Source organism: Heptranchias perlo, chromosome 10 (genome assembly GCF_035084215.1).
Source record: "Heptranchias perlo isolate sHepPer1 chromosome 10, sHepPer1.hap1, whole genome shotgun sequence".
In the NCBI taxonomy this organism is placed as follows: domain Eukaryota; kingdom Metazoa; phylum Chordata; class Chondrichthyes; order Hexanchiformes; family Hexanchidae; genus Heptranchias; species Heptranchias perlo.
Window position 1 is genome coordinate 19,875,367 of NC_090334.1, and position 18,367 is coordinate 19,893,733.

The 18,367-nt window shown below is 41.6% G+C and overlaps 1 protein-coding gene across 3 annotated transcripts in view; it reads right to left on the reverse strand.

Annotated features, from left to right (window-relative positions):
* Window positions 1-1,268: 1,268 nt before the first annotated feature.
* smoc1 (SPARC related modular calcium binding 1) overlaps window positions 1,269-18,367 on the reverse strand; it is a 214,958-nt gene continuing 197,859 nt past the window's right edge. For all 3 annotated transcript variants that reach the window (XM_067991284.1, XM_067991283.1, XM_067991285.1), the window contains exon 13: window positions 1,269-1,886. In XM_067991284.1, coding sequence (XP_067847385.1) covers window positions 1,870-1,886 — 17 coding nt within the window. In that variant the 3' untranslated portion in view covers window positions 1,269-1,869. The remainder of the gene's footprint in view (window positions 1,887-18,367) is intronic.

The window sequence follows — 18,367 nt, forward strand, 5'->3', positions numbered from 1 at the left end:
AGCTGCAAGTGGCGGAAGTGCACGGCGTGCCTGGCGAGGATGGTGATGGTCCTCGTCCTCGGATGTACTGGTGAATGCGGCCATCGCACCCCCCATCCTGATGGTATCAATTTGAGGGGGTCCAGAAAGTTGGTAAATTTGTGTCAACAGAACAATTCTGAGTGGAAACTAAGTATTTTCAGTCTAAACACAAAAGAACACCTAGCCAAACATTTGTCTGAGAGAACTGATTGCCCTGCTGCAATAACTGACCTCTTATCCCATCTGTCAAACAGGGGTTTAAATGTCCAAATGGCTGCCGGCTGAAACACGACTCATTCACCATGGCGTGTTTCACACAGCACGGGAAATACAGAGGCAGCGTTGACATCGCTTGCCAGCATAATTAATTACATTCATGCACATTTCAAGTACTTTAATTGTTGGTTTAAATACTGTTCAGCCAGCAACTTCCGGGTTCAGGAACAGCGCACGCACCCAGATCGCTCTGGGTCGTGTGTGTTCTTCAGCGTGTTGGAGCCAGGATTCCTGCCCGCTCCAGGAGATCCCAATTTTCTTCGCCTCTGCCCCCCCACCACGGACTTCTATTTTAAAATTGAGCCCATGATATAAATTTGTGAGAGGCAGTGATGTAAGTGGAAGAAGAAAATGTGTTCTTAATTCAAATTAAACCCATCAGAAAAGTGTGATAGATTTTTTTTGTGCAATGGACACGCTTAAAAGTTTGATGCACGCTGTGTGTAAGGCATTTGTTGCAGATGATTTCAAGTCATCTTCAATATTCTAACTAGGAATTAAGTTTTTTTTTGCCCTAGCCAGTGATTAAAACTCGCAGTCCACTCGATGACCAAATTATTAATTAGGCTATTTAGTTTCATATATCTAATGGGCTATTTGTTTAGTGCATGAACTCAATTATTGTTGGGAGTGAAGGTTCATTCTAATATTTTGATAAAAGTTATTGAAAAAAATAAGACCTGTATCAAGTGGAGCACAAAGGCTAAAAAAAAGTGACACAATGGCTTGCACACCACCTAAACCAACAATTGCTTGGTTCTCTGACCTTATTTTTAAGGAGTTAACTAATTTACTGAGTAGTTGTCCGATTCGGGCCGGGGTGGGATTGAGGGGTGGGGGGGTTGTGAAATCAGAAATTCTCCATATTGCACCCTTTCTTTCAAAATTGAACCATTTTCGTCTTACAAAGCTTTGAGACTCTGGAACAAGGGACCATTCAGATAATTATAATCTGTAAAACATACAAGGTCTTCATTCTATACAGTTTTATTAGTAAATCAGTAATGCACTGTGTTGGAAAACAATATGCATTTTATCTGTAATGGAAAAAAAGCCAGAAGATTGAATATTTTTTGTAAGCTTTGACATCTACAAGACATTGCTTCCATTAGCCATTGGAGTAGAGCTCTCTTCTGTTCTAACAGTCTTTTTCACTAGTCGTACTTTGTTCCTTAGGTTGTGACTAAAATTAGCAACAAAGAATCTGTCAATGAAAAACCTGTTGATTATAGAAACGACACATACATTGTATGTGATTAAGGACAAGGGCAGCACTAAATGCCACAGACGCAGTGATGCAACCAACTGTACATCAGAACTGTACAATTAAATATCTCCTCAAGTTTTGTTCTGTCCAAACCACTAAGGTTTAACTTTTTAAAAAAAAAATCAGTAGCTGTTTAGAAACTTGCATCTTTCTTCTATAATCAATCTATAATGGTATACATTTTTTTAAAAAGTGCAAACTTTTGGCGACACTTCTTGCATTCAGGTTATTGCCATTTTGTCGTGCCCACTTATAGAAGCACTGGTTCTATCCACCGTCTTCCCCTCAAGGCTCCACTTTGTCCTTCACACCAAGCGTCCTACTACAAACAAAAAGAAATGAGAATGCATTAGTATTTATTCTGGCAGAGAATAACTACTCAGATGGTTACTCTCTTTCATCTTCAGCTTGATGATGATTATATAAAGAGCAATTAGTTATCAAGCATGCAATTCTCAAAGCATGCAAATCTGGTACTTATATATTTTCTTGCCCCCTCCACCATTCCACAAACACTCCCTGGCCAAGAAAACAGGGCTGGAGGTCTGTCTTCATGGCTCCAGTAATATCACACTATAGCCAGCCTATGTGGAATAGGACAAGAACAGTCCAAAGTGACTATCCAATTTTTCGCTGCCTCGTGTGGCAGTGTCTACCCACTTTGTTCAGTTCCTCTCCAATGGCAGCATTACTGAGTCGAGAACTCATCATATTAAGGATAGGAGTTTGCATCTGTGATCCCGTCATCTAATGTGCGATGTGCCAGTGAGTTACCTCACCATGTCAAAAGTTCGGTATTTCATAACTTTTCCAACATAACGTACTCTTGAACTGAATGAGTACTTATAATTAGCGTTCCCTTTTAATTACAAATAGCTAGGCTTTCAAAATGTAGTCATAAGCCCTTCTTTTTAAAAAAAGTGCTTTCTCTTTCATGCCAAGCAATACTGAGAAGGCAAGAAGGTGGCCTACTGGGAATTCAACAGTGCCATTCTGTAATTGGATACAAGACTGAGTCATGATGACACTTGTTCCCCCCCCGCCACCTCACCCATTAGTACTTACCTATAATGCCTGGTTGAAGAATCACTGGCAGAATTTTAAATCTGAATACAGCCATTTTGAATATATTAAGGAAAAATAAAGGAAGAAAAACTTGCATTTTTATAGTGCCTTTCTTGACCTCCGGACGTCCCAAAGTGCAATGAGTTCCTTTAAAGTATAGTCACTGTTGTAATGTAGGAAACACGCAGCCAATTTGCACACAGCAAGGTTTGGGAAGGACAGTTAAGAATGGAGAAAGAGAGAAGAAAAAGCAAAAAAAGAAAAGCCTGAGTACAAGAGGGGGAACATTTACTTTATAAAACAAGGGCATTCTGGCTGACATAAAATAAACCGATCTAATGCTTGTGTCTAATACCAATATTTGGTCTATTGGGTGGACTGCAGTATTTCTGCCTTTTCGTTCGAAGGTTGTGGGTTCAAGTCCAGCTGGGGCGCTTGAGTTTAAATCTAATGGCCACATCCAAGCACCAACTGTTGGAAAAGACATTAAATTGAGGTCTTGATGGATGCTAAAAAAAACCCACGATAATAAGCACAAAGAATAAGGGAGTAATCCCTGGGCACTGACAAAAAGAAATAAACCTTCCCAATAGTTTGCATCTCCCAGGGTTCCCCCGGTGTAAACGAGATGTGCAACCTTGAGTCCAGCCCTAGTTTAAAATATCCAAAACAATTTGTACACAGCGGCAGATCATTGATCCAGTCCAGGAAATTCCTAGAATGAACCCACCGCTTGGATTCTTTTTATATACTTGAAACAATGTTTTGATAAGACGGGTGAAGCAGCATGTCCCTAGTGGTACATGAATGGCCTCAGCATGTTAGTAGCTGAAAAACTGGTAGCAGAGCTGGCATTCGGCAAGAGTGTATTTTGACAGAGATCAGATTGGATCCAGATGTATCTGAGAAGGTGAACTTCTGGGAAATTTTGTGTAATGAGTAAATTGTACCCCATAGAAACCTAGCAGGGAATAGTTTTCTAATCTATGCCATACTTTCCTTTTTAGACAATGGCAGCTGAGCATAATAAAGTAAATATGGAATGAATAAAACATCTTGTCAGAAGCAATTACTTTCATGTTTCACTTCCCCAGACATCTGATTCTGCTGTGGCTGGGAAGCAGATTAACTGCCATCCACCTATTCTAATTTAATATCATTAACTCAGTGTTTTATGATGCACAAAATGCTGACATTTCTTTCTCTCGTTTGCGAAGCAAGTACAAATTATTTGCTTTGTAAGTAATATTGAGGTTGCTATCATCAGAAATGTATTTCCTTGTTCTGCAGCTGGCTTGTGTCAAATTAGTGATGGGCTCTGTCTGTCATCCACCTTGAATGTTGCCATTTCTTGCTACACCAGCGACATGCACACTGGTTTAAATATAATTTTACATCACCAAGTCTGACTTGCACTTAGGGACAACTGAGCTGACCTGACCCAGGTCCACCTGGGTTTGACTATCCTCCATTTAGCTGAACCTAGATTTGAATTGACCTGAGTGATTTTTTTTTTCAAGCCCCAACTATATGGGCTAGAAATTTGGCTCGGGAGGTAACGCAAATAGGGTCGGTATCGCATTGGTCCAATCATTGTACGCCCTGTTCTGCGCCCTGCCCGATATTCAGCTCCATTGGCATCAATAGAATTGAATATTAGGCGGGGCGTAGAACACTGCACGTAACAGGGCGTAGAACACGGCACGTAACAGGGCGTAGAACACGGCACGTAACAGGGCGTGTACCAGGCCGCCAATGCGATACCAATTTCTACCCCTGCATGTCTGGTACTTCAGTTCACGCACAGGCTCATTCTTGAATTGGTGATTTTTCTGAAATCCTAAAAGTTGCATATTCAGAGTTGAAATTCTTCACTCATAAAATGAGCTACATTCACATTCACTCTCCGTAGCTCTGGATTTGCCTTGGTTAAATTAAACTCCAAGAATTTGGGCGTATTTGGCTTTGCAGTTCAGTTGGATGCTATCCTCCCCATTGCGTCTCAGTGCATCAGCCTATGCCACGCGTAAAGGAAAAATTCAAGCCTGACTTCAGCGGTAACGTGGCCAAAAATCATTTGGGGAGGAGAGCGGAGTCCACTTCAATCTCATTTAGTACCAATCATACAGCTCCATATGAGAATAGGTCCAGTCGGAGGTGAGACATGAGCACATGATGCCATCTGCCAATCTCCAAAGTTCTTTGAATACAGTTGGTTTGAGGTGGATCTCGACATTTGCCCCACCGCTGTGATTAGTGCTTGAATACTCATGAGAAATAAAACTGTAATTTTTACTTTATAAAGACTGATGCAGTGCATTCTATTCAGGAATAGAGGACAGAGCTGATTAAAGTATGCCAAATACTTTAATGGACTTCTGAATTAAACGTTTCGTAATTGAAGTTTTTATAATTAAAATAATTACTGAAATGCTTAACCTTTAGCACCAGGATCTGACATTTTTAAACTCATGTCATTTCTAAAAAGTTCTTTGCCCTGAGTGAATATTTTTCCTCATTGAGTTGCTGGGCATCAATTATGGGAATGGAACACGCATCCACTTTTTACACCCAGTGTTAGCATCAAGCACCCTGAGGTCAGGTATAATACCCATTAACACTAACCTTGTTTCCTGTCTGTCAACTAACTCACAGAAAGCTTGTTACAAAAGCTGAGGATATTGGCATGAGATATTGGCATCAGCTTTTGTAACAAGCTTTCTGTGAGACACTTTTATCAATTGCTTTCTGAAAATCCGTATACTGCATTCCCTTTATCTGTATAATCAGTCACTTCTTCAAAAAAAACTATATTTGTCAAACATGACTTGCCGTTAACAAGTCTGTACTGGATAACCTTGATTAGCCCCTCATTTTTAATTGCTTAATAATTTCATCTCAATTTATGGATTCTAAAGAGTTTGACCACAATTGACAGACTGTCTGGTCTATAGTTACCTAGTTTTTCCTTCTCTCCCTTCTTGAACAGAGGTGTTGCACTGGCTACCCTCCATTCCTCCAACCCAAGGAAGATTGAAAAATTGTGGTCAGAGTCTCCGCTATCTCCTCTCTGGCTTCCTGGAACACCCTGGGATGCATGACATTACAGCCTGGTGACTTATCAACTTTCAGTTCTGCTACTTTTTCCTGAATCAATTACTTTTCTACAGTTATCTCTAACAATCGTTCCACATCTTTCTCTTGTACACCCGCATTCTCACTTCCCCCATATTTGTAAAAAGGGATGCTGAATATTTAACATCTCTGCTATACCTTCATCCTCCATAACTAGATTACCCACTTCATCCCTGAGTGGCCCTACTTTCTCTCATTATTCTTTTATTTCTAATATGTTTATATGTTTACTATTTCCTTTTATACTATCTGCAAACATTTTTTCATATTACCTTTTAGCACTTTTCATCTCTTCAATCAATATTCCTCATAATTAAATATTGTTTCATCATATACTTCACCTTTAAGTTTCAGTTTAGTTTTACTTTCAATCCAGGGAACTCTACCCATTGATGTACCCCCCCCCTCCTTTTTACCTTATAGTAACATATCTATTTTGTACTTTATCCATCTCCCAATGAAGATTTTCACTGTGAGCATCTTTGCTAATTTCCTGCCCAGTTAATTTGGGTCCGATTCTTTGTTATCTGGCTGAACTTTTCCCTTAATCCACTCCAGCAACCTAATCTTCAATTGTTATCTTTTTCTACTGAAATAACAATATTGTGTTTGCTATTTCCCAATTGTTCTCCTAATCTCTCATCAGTTATTTGCCCCATGTCATTCCACAGAACTATGTCAAGCAATGCTTCTTTCCTTGTTGGACTAGTAATATACCGATTTAGAATGCAATCTTGGATGCATCTGAAAAAGCTTTCATCACTTTAACCACATATGCTACCTTTACCCCAGTCTATCTTTGGATAGTTCACTCAATATTGTGGTCCTGTTGTTCTTACATTGCTCTTTAAACTATCTACAAATCTTCTCCTCTATCACATCTCCACTGTTTGGTAATGCAGAGTTTGTACCATTTCCCTTCCTATTCATTAACTCTATCTGTATGGATTCTTTCGTAACACATCCCCCTGGAGTATTCTTATATTTCTAGCATGGTGATAGAATCCTTTATTAATACAGCCACCTCCTCCGTTTCCCTCTCCTGAAAAAGTTATAATCAAGAATAATAAGTTTCCAGGCCTATCCGAACAAAGTCACACCTGTTATAGCTGCTATATACACCCCTCCATAGTTAGTAATGCTTTGAACCTTCCTATTTCATTTGAGCATTTTGCAAATTCATACACCATTCATTCTGACTCCACTTTTTTAGTTACTGTACTCTTTTTAATTCTTCTCCTTCTGATCTATTCCTTATTACTTCCCTGTTTTTTTTCTCTTTCTTTTCCTACACTCCTTGCCCCTTTTTGCTTTCCTTTCTTGTTCCTCATCTTGCTTTGTCATTGTCCCTGCCATATTAGTTTACACCCTCCTCTACAGTAATGGCCCCAGCCCTGTTCAAGTGAAGACCATCCATCCTGTTCAGGCCACTCTTGTTCAATAAGTGGTCCCAATTTCTCAGGAATCTGAACCCTTCCCTCCAAGACTTTCTGTCCAGCCACGCATTTATCTTCCTTATTTTGCTATTCCTATACAGACTACTGTTTTGCATGAGGGGTAATCTTGAGATTACTACCCTTAAAGTTCTGTTCTTTAATCTGACCCTTAATTCCTGAAAGTCCATTTACAGGACTTCAATTGATTCCTTCCTATGACAGGGAAATTCCTTGGAGCTGCTCTCACTTTGCCAATGTTACTTTGCTGGAAGTGTGGAAAAAAACCTCATCTACGTGTGCAAACTGAGGCAACACTATCACAGCGGTAGCATCTCTGAGGAATTTCCTGGCCTATGTCACTGGCTTTAACTTGTTCTCCATAGGATTGGAGAAGGATCAAAGATGTGAGTGCTGGGGCCACTTTGTTCTCAAAATATTTCGATGAATTGGACTAGGGCATGGGGAGTATGATATTAGAATCATAGAAGTTACAACATGGAAACAGGCCCTTCGGCCCAACATGTCCATGTCGCCCAGTTTATACCACTAAGCTAGTCCCAGTTGCCTGCACTTGGCCCATATCCCTCTATACCCATATTACCCATGTAACTGTCCAAATGCTTTTTAAAAGACAAAATTGTACCCGCCTCTACTACTGCCTCTGGCAGCTCGTTCCAGACACTCACCACCCTTTGAGTGAAAAAATTGCCCCTCTGGACCCTTTTGTATCTCTCCCCTCTCACCTTAAATCTATGCCCCCTCGTTATAGACTCCCCTACCTTTGGGAAAAGATTTTGACTATCTACCTTATCTATGCCCCTCATTATTTTATAGACTTCTATAAGATCACCCCTCAACCTCCTACTCTCCAGGGAAAAAAGTCCCAGTCTATCCAACCTCTCCCTATAAGTCAAACCATCAAGTGCCGGTAGCATCCTAGTAAATCTTTTCTGCACTCTTTCTAGTTTAATAATATCCTTTCTATAATAGGGTGACCAGAACTGTACACAGTACTCCAAGTGTGGCCTTCCTAATGCCCTGTACAACTTCAACAAGACATCCCAACTCCTGTATTCAGTGTTCTGACCAATGAAACCAAGCATGCTGAATGCCTTCTTCACCACCCTATCCACCTGTGACTCCACTTTCAAGGAGCTATGAACCTGTACTCCTAGATCTCTTTGTTCTATAACTCTCCCCAATGCCCTACCATTAATGGAGTAGGTCCTGGCAAATTGAAATTTGCTGACATAGGAACATAGGAATTGCTGGATGAAAAAAGACCACGGTCCATCTAGTCTGCCATCTACCATCCTGGTAGTCACATGACAACGAAAATGGAGTTGTTGACTAATCATGGCCATCAATTAGTCTACAACGGACCCAGATATCAGGTGAGGAAAACCCACAAGTGGTGGAAAGCTTTGGGAACCACAGATCCAAAGTCACCTGTTAATACCAAGCATGCTACACTTACCATATGTCGTGTCTCAAATTACTCATATACCGTATCCCAAAATATTACGTTCTGAAAAAAACTATCTAATTTGCATTTGAGTGAATCAACAGCCCGATTTATGTAATCCCTCCTTATAGTCCAATCTCTCCAACTTTAAAGTTTTAAGCTCGTTTGTGAGGGAAAAAAATAACTGATACAAAAACCGTGGGTTCGGCAGACTGAGAAGATGGCTGTAAAAGAATTCAGGAAAACTTAGTGGATTGGGCAGACAGGTGACAAGTCACGTTCTTGCTTTATCCTCCAAATGCATTGAATTTCTATCCCAACGCACGCCCTCGGTCCTGTGCATCACCACCCTCCCGCTGATCCTCCCTCAGTGGCAAAGGTTTCAGCTGCCTTGACCTTAATCTCTGGGACTCTCTCTATAAACTCTTCACCTTGCTCCTTTTCTTCCTGCTTTTAAAAGTCTTCTCAAAACCTATTGTTTTTAGTTGTGCATTCGGTGATCTCTCCTGACTATTACTGCTTGGCATCCAAGCTCTCCTATGTGAACCATCTTGGACTGTTTTATCATTATAAAAAATGTAAGTTGTTGTGACCCTGCCAATTTATGAAACATTATGAATCATTCTGCCTACTGCATGTGGCATGGCCTACCTCCTTGCAAATTCCAAAATGGAAGTTCTAGTGATGTTTTCTGCTCATTAAGACTTATCTTTATTTTAAGAGATCTATTTGAATCGAAATATGTATTTTTAAGCTCAATATCCAGGCAGTGTTTGGATACCTTTGAAGCATGGAACTGACCTGACCAACTAATGCAGCTCTAAGAATTTGGGTTGATACTTGCTCATCAGTCATTCAAATTAAATTTCTTGATTAAATGTCAACCGATCAGTGTTGCCTTGTAGCTGTTTACCTTTCCCCATGATAGGCATCTACTGTGTAGATTTGCTTGGGGTGGAGTTAAGACGTCTCCATAAATCTCAGTTGGCAAAATTTAGATCCATGGAACTGAACTGTGCTTATGCTCCACGTGCTAACACTGAAAGTTTGCTGAATTGGTACCAGGTCAGTAAAATACAATGCCAGGAGCCAAACTCCTTTTCGAAGCTGTCCTTCTGGTGCTGATCCCTTTAAAACCCCTTGGGAGTGCAAATGAGCAGTTTGGAAAGGTTATGATCAGTAGCAAAAATAACTCGGTCCATGTAAAATCGAGACCAGTACTATTTTCCACTCCAACTACTGAAGACAGGCCTAAATAATTTGTGCTGGGTTGATCAGATCTATCAGCCTCTATTTATCCTCTCGGCAGGGTCAATTTTTTGTTACGTTAACTTTCTGCTGCTGTTCCATCTGATGCTCAAAGAAATTAAGATCATCTTCTCTAAATAATTAATTTTGAATCAAATACTGAGTGAGTACAGTTAAATTTGGGACCGAAGCTGGTTAATTGGTGGTACAGGTCTTCGTTTGATTTGTCCACTAGGGCAAATTTAGTGCCAGTCCTACTGAGTTGGCCTCTCACTTACTCATCTTTTGACATTCAGTTCATCATTTCTGCTTCGATTTTCTTTGCTTACTGACTGTCTGGATGAAAAGTTCATTCACATGTGATAGTCTTGGCCAAGGAGCTCAGAGAGCCTCCTGCACATCAGGGTTGAAAACGGCCTTTTTTCAAATCTATTATCTTTGTGTTTATTAAATGTTTCTCATAATCACCAGATCAGAATGAAAATAAGCCCAAAGACCTATTTCTTCCACCTTGTTTTCTATCAGAGAGATGTACAATATTTAAAATTTGTCCATAAGATGATCATTTCTCACACGTATGTGTGTCATGGATGGTGGGATGATGCTGGACTTCTTCCTGGATCTATGGATGGTAGGGACTAGCATCCTAAGTTTGAGGACGTTCATTTTTGTAAAAACATGATTCATTTTACATCGTGGAAAGGAAGTATTGGTGGGCTACGGGTCAGAAGAGCTTCAGTGGAAGCCTTGTGACGGATTTGCAGTTAGCATACAATATAATTGAGTCTGGACTGAATTATCTGTTTTTTGCAGTTACTTTAAATACTCTTTCACAGTAACGACTGAACCATTAACAAGGACACTGGCATCACTTACACACACATTTCTTGAAAGTGCAGACAACAGCTGAATTCTTATCAAATTATATGGCCTAAATTATAAATTATACAATGCGATTTGATGTAATGTGACATTCCCAAATGCAAAAATTTAACATAATTCTGACCTAAATTGATAAGTACTGCTGATTAATAATTCTCCCATCCCCACATCAATCAAACACATCTAATGATTACTCTCCCCAAAATTAATAAATTCTGCCAAATTGCTGATTTTATTCAATCAGAAAAGACTGGCTTAAACTCAACTAAGACATTCTTGCAGAATGAAGTTGTGTATGAATTAGATGTAGGTAAAGGTGAATTGTTTGATGTGGTTTGATAAAATCAAACCATTGTTTTCTGTGATTTAGCTTTTTGTAACTATTGCCCTCTTTCTTAAATATGCAGAAAGTTCTGGGTTGCAAGCCAATGTTCTTTTTTAACATAAGAACGTAAGAAATAGGAGCAGGAGTAGGACATATGGCCCCTCGAGCCTGCTCCGCCATTCAATCAGATCATGGCTGATCTTCGACCTCAACTCCACTTTCCCACCCGATCCTCATATCCCTTGATTCCCTTAGAGTCTGAAAATCTGTCTATCTCGGTTTTGAATATACTCAATGACTCAGCATCCACAGACTCTGGGATAGAGAATTCCAAAGATTCACAACCCTCTGAGTGAAGAAATTCCTCCTCATCTCAGTCCTAAATATCTGACCCCTTATCCTGAGACTATGCCCCCTAGTTCTAGACTCTCCAGCCAGGGGAAACGACCTCTCATCACCTGCCCTGTCAAGCCCTCTCATAATCTTATATGTTTCAATGAGATCACCCCTCATTCTTCTAAATTCCAGAGAGTATAGGCCCATTCTACTCGACCTCTCCTCACAGGACAACCCTCTCATCCCAGAAATTAATTTAGTGAACCTTTGTTGCACCGCCTCTAAGGCAAGTACATCCTTCCTTAGATAAGGAGACCTAAACTGTACGCAGTACTCCAGGTGAGGTCTCACCAAAGCCCTGTACAATTGTAGTAAGACTTCCTTACTCTTGTCTCCAACCCCCTTGCAATAAAGGCCAACATGCCATTTGCTTTCCTAATTATTGTTGTACCTGCATGCTAACTTTTTGTGTTTCTTGTACGAGGTCACCCAAGTCTCTCTGAACACCAACATTCAATAGTTAATCTCACCTACTTACCCCCCCTACATAAATGAGGGGTTGAGTAGGTGAGATTGAACGATGCAGTAGGGTTAGCAGAATTGGGTAGTGGGATGTGGGGTTCAGCTCACTGGTCGATTCCTGGGGTCCATCAGCAGTGAGGGGATGAGGAGGCCCCGGGGCCCGGCTGCGCTGCGGGCGGCGAGGCCCCGGGGCCCGGCTGCGCTGCGGGCGGCGAGGCCCCGGGGCCCGGCTGCGCTGCGGGCGGCGAGGCCCCGGGGCCCGGCTGCGCTGCGGGCGGCGAGGCCCCGGGGCCCGGCTGCGCTGCGGGCGGCGAGGCCCCGGGGCCCGGCTGCGCTGCGGGCGGCGAGGCCCCGGGGCCCGGCTGCGCTGCGGGCGGCGAGGCCCCGGGGCCCGGCTGCGCTGCGGGCGGCGAGGCCCCGGGGCCCGGCTGCGCTGCGGGCGGCGAGGCCCCGGGGCCCGGCTGCGCTGCGGGCGGCGAGGCCCCGGGGCCCGGCTGCGCTGGTTTGTAAGTTTCTGAGCGAGATCTCAAACATTGAATCCAGTTATCTTATGATTGCTTCCTAGATGTCTGAGTCTCTGTCTGTCACACATTAGACTGTTTACATTTTCTAACTATCAACAAAACACAGATGATGTTCATCACACCCTTTCTATTTCTCTGCCAATCATTCAAAATTCAACTCACTTTTTCCTTATTTTGGGAAAAAGAAGGAAGAACTCAAGTTAAAAATATCAGGGGTAATGTTCAACTTTGCCACCTGAACAGTAACCTGGTGGGGTGGATCGGGTGGGTGATCTGCTCTGCCAGGTTACCGCCCAGGTGGTGAAGTTGAACATTACCCCCATCGTTTATCTGTCATATTCTCTCTCTCTCTTTCTCTATCTCTCCCCCCGCTCACTCACGCTCTCTCACACTGTCTGAATTAAAAATGAATAGCTTTTATTTAAACGTTTGGTTGAAAACCTACTCAAATTCACTGTCCAGTTTGTATTCAAATCATTTTCCAAAGACACAAAATGAAATACTGATATACACAGAGACAGAATTTGACCTTTGAACTGAGTAAAATAAACAGGCAAAGACCTCAAATGTGAAGTCAAATATAAAATCTACAACAGTTGTGGAATCAGTGCAGTCTGTTATATTTTAAGTCTTTGCCCGTTTCTGTTGCTCCCTTCTCTCTTTTTCTCCCACAATCGCAGCCTTCATAAAACTCTAAATGTCAGATTTATCTGAATAAAGCTTTTGAAATTTGTCCTCGAGCTTTTTTCAATTAATTTTGAATGCTGAAGAGAATGATGGCAGCAGTTGAGCGAACATATGCTACTGGGAAACTGTGCACACTGCACATGCTCAGATTGTAGGATCTGTCCGTGGCTAACCGAGTCACAGCCCCAGGCACAAATATAACGTGCAAGCCCCAGGCACAAATATAACGTGCAAGCCCCAGGCACAAATATAACGTGCAAGCCCCAGGCACAAATATAACGTCCAGGCACAAATATAACGTCCAAGCCCCAGGCACAAATATAACGTCCAAGCCCCAGGCACAAATATAACGTCCAGGCACAAATATAACGTGCAAGCCCCAGGCACAAATATAACGTGCAAGCCCCAGGCACAAATATAACGTCCAGGCACAAATATAACGTCCAAGCCCCAGGCACAAATATAACGTCCAAGCCCCAGGCACAAATATAACGTCCAAGCCCCAGGCACAAATATAACGTCCAAGCCCCAGGCACAAATATAACGTCCAAGCCCCAGGCTTTTGGGAAAGGCTGAGAACTTCGTCTAAAAACTTTAATGAAGGTATCAAAAGACAATTGGATCGGTGAATTTAATTATTTGTTCTTTTGAAAATGGATGTTTTTACTTTATTTTAAAACTTAAGAACATCAAAAAAATTTAGTTACTGTGGAAAAAATGTTCTTGGAAAACTTTTTGGTGATTCCATTTTCTCACTTCTGTTTTCCTATTTTATTTTTTCCTTAGTAGGTTCTCCTGACTGGTCATGAGGGATTGGTAGTTTCTCACTGGCAGTTTTCCAACCACCTTCTTTGCTTTTGATTCATACTTCCTACCTCTTCAGTTCAGAACTGATCTGCAAAGGGTTACAACACAAGCGTGATGGCAATAGTGTATTTAAGTTCCCACAGATTCTGACAGCGCTGAACCTGTCACGTACGTTCCATGGAACCAGTGAGACAGACACGAGCAGGGTCAGGTCGATAGTCTCAGCAAGACTGCGAGTCAAATCTTGGAGAAGCTTTTAATAATATCTTAAAAGTAGGTAATGTTACAGCGACATTTTTTTCTTCTGTCGAGAGCTTAGATTTTAATGTCAGGAATAGGGAAGTTACATCACACCTCCAGACTACATGAGATTGTCATGTTAGGAACCAAATAGTTGGAGATTGGTTTTCAGAAGGACAGACAAGCATTGTTAATGGCTGGCATTGAGAAATTGGGCACAGGAAAAACAGTGATTACACATATGTTTAGGAATTCAGAAGCACTCCATTTCTCAATTTTAATATTCTTCGCTTTGTGGTATTTTTTTAATCCTTTTTAGATGCTGAGTGAGTGACTACCCAGAAATGTCTAGGTCTTATGCAAAGCCATGGCATTTCCACCCAAAATGAACCTCAGTCTTGTGTGAAACTGCGGCCTTCCTGCCCCATAAACACCTGGATCATGTGTGAATTTTACATCCTCTCAGCATCTACCCTGTCAAGCCCTCTCAGAATCTTATATGTTTCAATGAGATCACCTCTCATTCTTCTAAACTCCAGAGAGTATAGGCACGTTCTACTCAATCTCTCCTCATAGGACAACCCTCTCATCCCAGGAATTAATCTAGTGAACCTTCATGGCACCCCCTCTAAGGCAAGTATATCCTTAGGTAAGGAGACCAAAATTGTACACAGTACTCCAGGTGTGGTCCAGAGCAATACAAAACTAATCCCACTGCCCGTACTTAAGAACATAAGAAATAGGAGCAGCAGTAGGCCATACGGCCCCTCGAGCCTGCTCTGCCAATCAATAAGATCATGGCTGATCTTCTACCTCAACTTCACTTTCCTGCCCTATCCCCATATCCCTTGATTCCCTTAATGTCCAAAAATCTATCGATCTCAGTCTTGAATATACTCAACAACTGAGCATCCACAGCCCTCTGGGATAGAGAATTCCAAAGACTCTGAGTGAAAAAATTCCTCCTCATCTCAGTCCTAAATGTCCGACCCCTTATCCTGAGACATTGTCCCCTAGTTCTAGACTCTCCAGCCAGGAAACATCCTCTCAGCATCTACCCTGTCAAGCCCTCTCAGAATCTTATATGTTTCAATGAGATCATCTCTCATTCTTCTAAACTCCAGAGAGTATAGGCCCATTCTACTCAACCTCTCCTCATAGGACAACCCTCTCATCCCAGGAATTAATCTTGCACCCCCTCTAATGCAAGTATATCCTTCCTTAGTTAAGGAGACCAAAATTGTACACAGTACTCCAGGTGTGGTCTCACCAAAGCCCTGTACAATTGCAGCAAGACTTCCTTACTCTTGTACTCCCACCCCCTTGCAATAAAGGCCAACATACCATTTGCCTTCCTAATTGCTTGCTGTACCTGCATGTTAATTTCTGTGTTTCGTGTACAAGGACACCCAATCTCTCTGAACACCAACATTTACTAGTTTTTCACCATTTAAAAAATATTCTGTTTTTCTATTCTTCCTACCCAAAGTGAATAACCTCATATTTCCCCACATTATACTCCATCTGGCACCTTCTTGCCCACTCACTTAACTTGTCTATAATCTTTTGCAGACTCTTTGTGTCCTCCTCACCACTTACCTTCCCACCTAGCTTTGTATCGTCGCAAACTTGGATACATTACACTCGGTCCCTTCATCTAAGTCATTAATATAAATTGTAAATGGCAATAAATTGTAAAGCACTGATCCTTGTGGCACCCCACTAGTTACAGCCTGCCAATCTGAAAATGACCCGTTTATTCCTACTCTCTGTTTTCTGTCCTTTACCCAATCCTCTATCCATGTTAATATATTATCCCCAACCCCATGAGCCATTATCTTGTGCAACAACCTTTGGTGTGGCAGCTTATTGAATGCCTTTTGAAAGTCCAAATAAACTACATTCACTGGTTCCCCTTTATCTACCCTGCTTGTTACATCCTCAAAAAACTCTAATAGATTTGTCTAACACGATTTCCCTTTCATAAAACGATGTTCACTCTGCCTAATCATATTATGATTTTCTAAGTGCCCCATTGTCATGTCCTTAATAATGGATTCCAGCATTTTCCCTACTACTGATGTCAGGCTAACTGGTCTGTAGTTCTGTTTTCTCTCTCCCTCCTTTCTTAACTAGCAGTGTTACATTTGCTACCTTCTAATCCACTGGGACCGTTCTAGAATCTAGGGAATTTTGGAAGATCACAACCAATGCATCCATTATCTCTGCAGCCACTCTTTTAAAACCCTAGAATGTAGGCCATCAGGTCCAAGGGGTTTGTTGGCTTTTAGTCCCATTAATTTCTCCAGTACTTTTTCGTTACTAATCTTAATTACTTTAAGTTCCTCACTCTCATTAGACCCTTGTTTCTCCAATATCTCTGGTATGTTTTTCATGTCTTTTACTGTGAAGACAGATACAAAATATTTGTTTAACGTCTCAGCCATTCTTATTCCCCATCATAATTTCTCCCGTCTAAACCTCTGAGGGACCCACATTTACTTTCACTACTCTCTATCCCTATAGCCTGTATCTTACTCTGCTTCAACTATTTAGCCAATTTCTCCCCAAAAACACATTGGTCTCTGCCTCAATCACTTGTATTCGATGAAATTTCTCCTAACCTCTCTCCTTACTCTCAGTGATAATTTGAAATTGATGACTCCTCATCATTGACTCCCCAAATTTTAAAAATCTTCATTAAATCTCATAGCTTTCTCTTCTCTAGTGGAAACAGTCCAAATATCTCCAGTGTCTCCCCATAGTCCTAATCTCCTATCTCAAGCATCGTTCTGATGGATCTGTGCTGTACGCTTACTGTGGCTTTAATTCCTTTTCTATAATGGGATGCCAAAACAGCACACAGTACTCTGTGGCCCAGCCCAGTTGTCTGTACAAAGTTATCTTTAACCCTTTGCTCTTGTATTCTACGCTTCTATTTATAAAACCCAAAAATGCTGCTGGCTTTTATTTTATGGCTTTACCTACCGCACATTCACTTTCAGGGAATTATGTGTTTCAACCCCTTGGTTTCTCTGTTCATCCACACCCTTCAATGTCTGCATTTCGTGTATACTCCCATTCCTTGCTTTTCCCCCCAAAATATATCACTGTGCACTCCTCCATGTTAAATTGCTATCTACTTGCCCATTAAACTAACCTGTCTTTGTCCTCCTGAAGTATCTCAGTCATCCTTGCAGTTGACCATCAACAAATTTTACTATTGTTATCTCATCTTTCGGATGAGATGTTAAACTGAGGCCGTCTGCTTTCTCATGTGGACCTAAAAGAACCCATGGCACTATTTCGAAGAAGAGCAGGAGAGTTCTCCCAGTGTCCTGGCTAGTGTTTATCCCTCAACCAACATCACTAAAACAGATTATGTGGTCGTTATCTCATTGCTGTTTGTGGGACCTTGCTGTGCACAAATTGGCTGCCGCGTTTCCTACATTACAGCAGTGGCTACACTTCGTAAGTACTTAATTGGCTGTAAACCCCTTTGGGACGTCCAGAAGTCGTGAAAAGCGCTATATAAATACTTGTTTCTTTCTTTCCCTATGCCCGAGTCAAGTACTAGTGATAGTAGGTAGTTACTCACAGAGCTAACTGTACAGATCACTACTAGTGACTCTGGGTACCTAACCAAACAGCACGTCTCTGATTTTAGTTTCATTATTTGTAAAGGTTTACTTTCTTTTAATGTATTTGCAATTTCAGGACCCCCGAGCGAAGCTTATCCATTTTGTACAACATTCAACGACACAGAGCCACTGGTTGGGCTCTGTTGCAAGAAATCCCTCGTCAGCTCTGTATCATTGGTAGCACAGTGACTGGTCTCTTCGGAGCTGGGCTTCAGGCCAGCTGGGCATTTTTTTAAAGTCTCCAGTGAGTATTTGTTACATTTCAGCAAATACTCAGGCTCTAAAAAGCTCTTCGACCCAGCTGGCCTGTAATTGGTCTCGAGAGGGAGAAAGAGAGAGAGGGAGAGCAGACTGTTATTAATATGAAGTGCACCCACTGCAACGGGATCCCTTTGACAGAGGTGAGTCAGCACCTCTGCTCCATTCTACCCTCAATGAAATGGTTGATTAGAGGGCTCTGTGCTGAAGCGAAAGTACAAATTTAAAAATG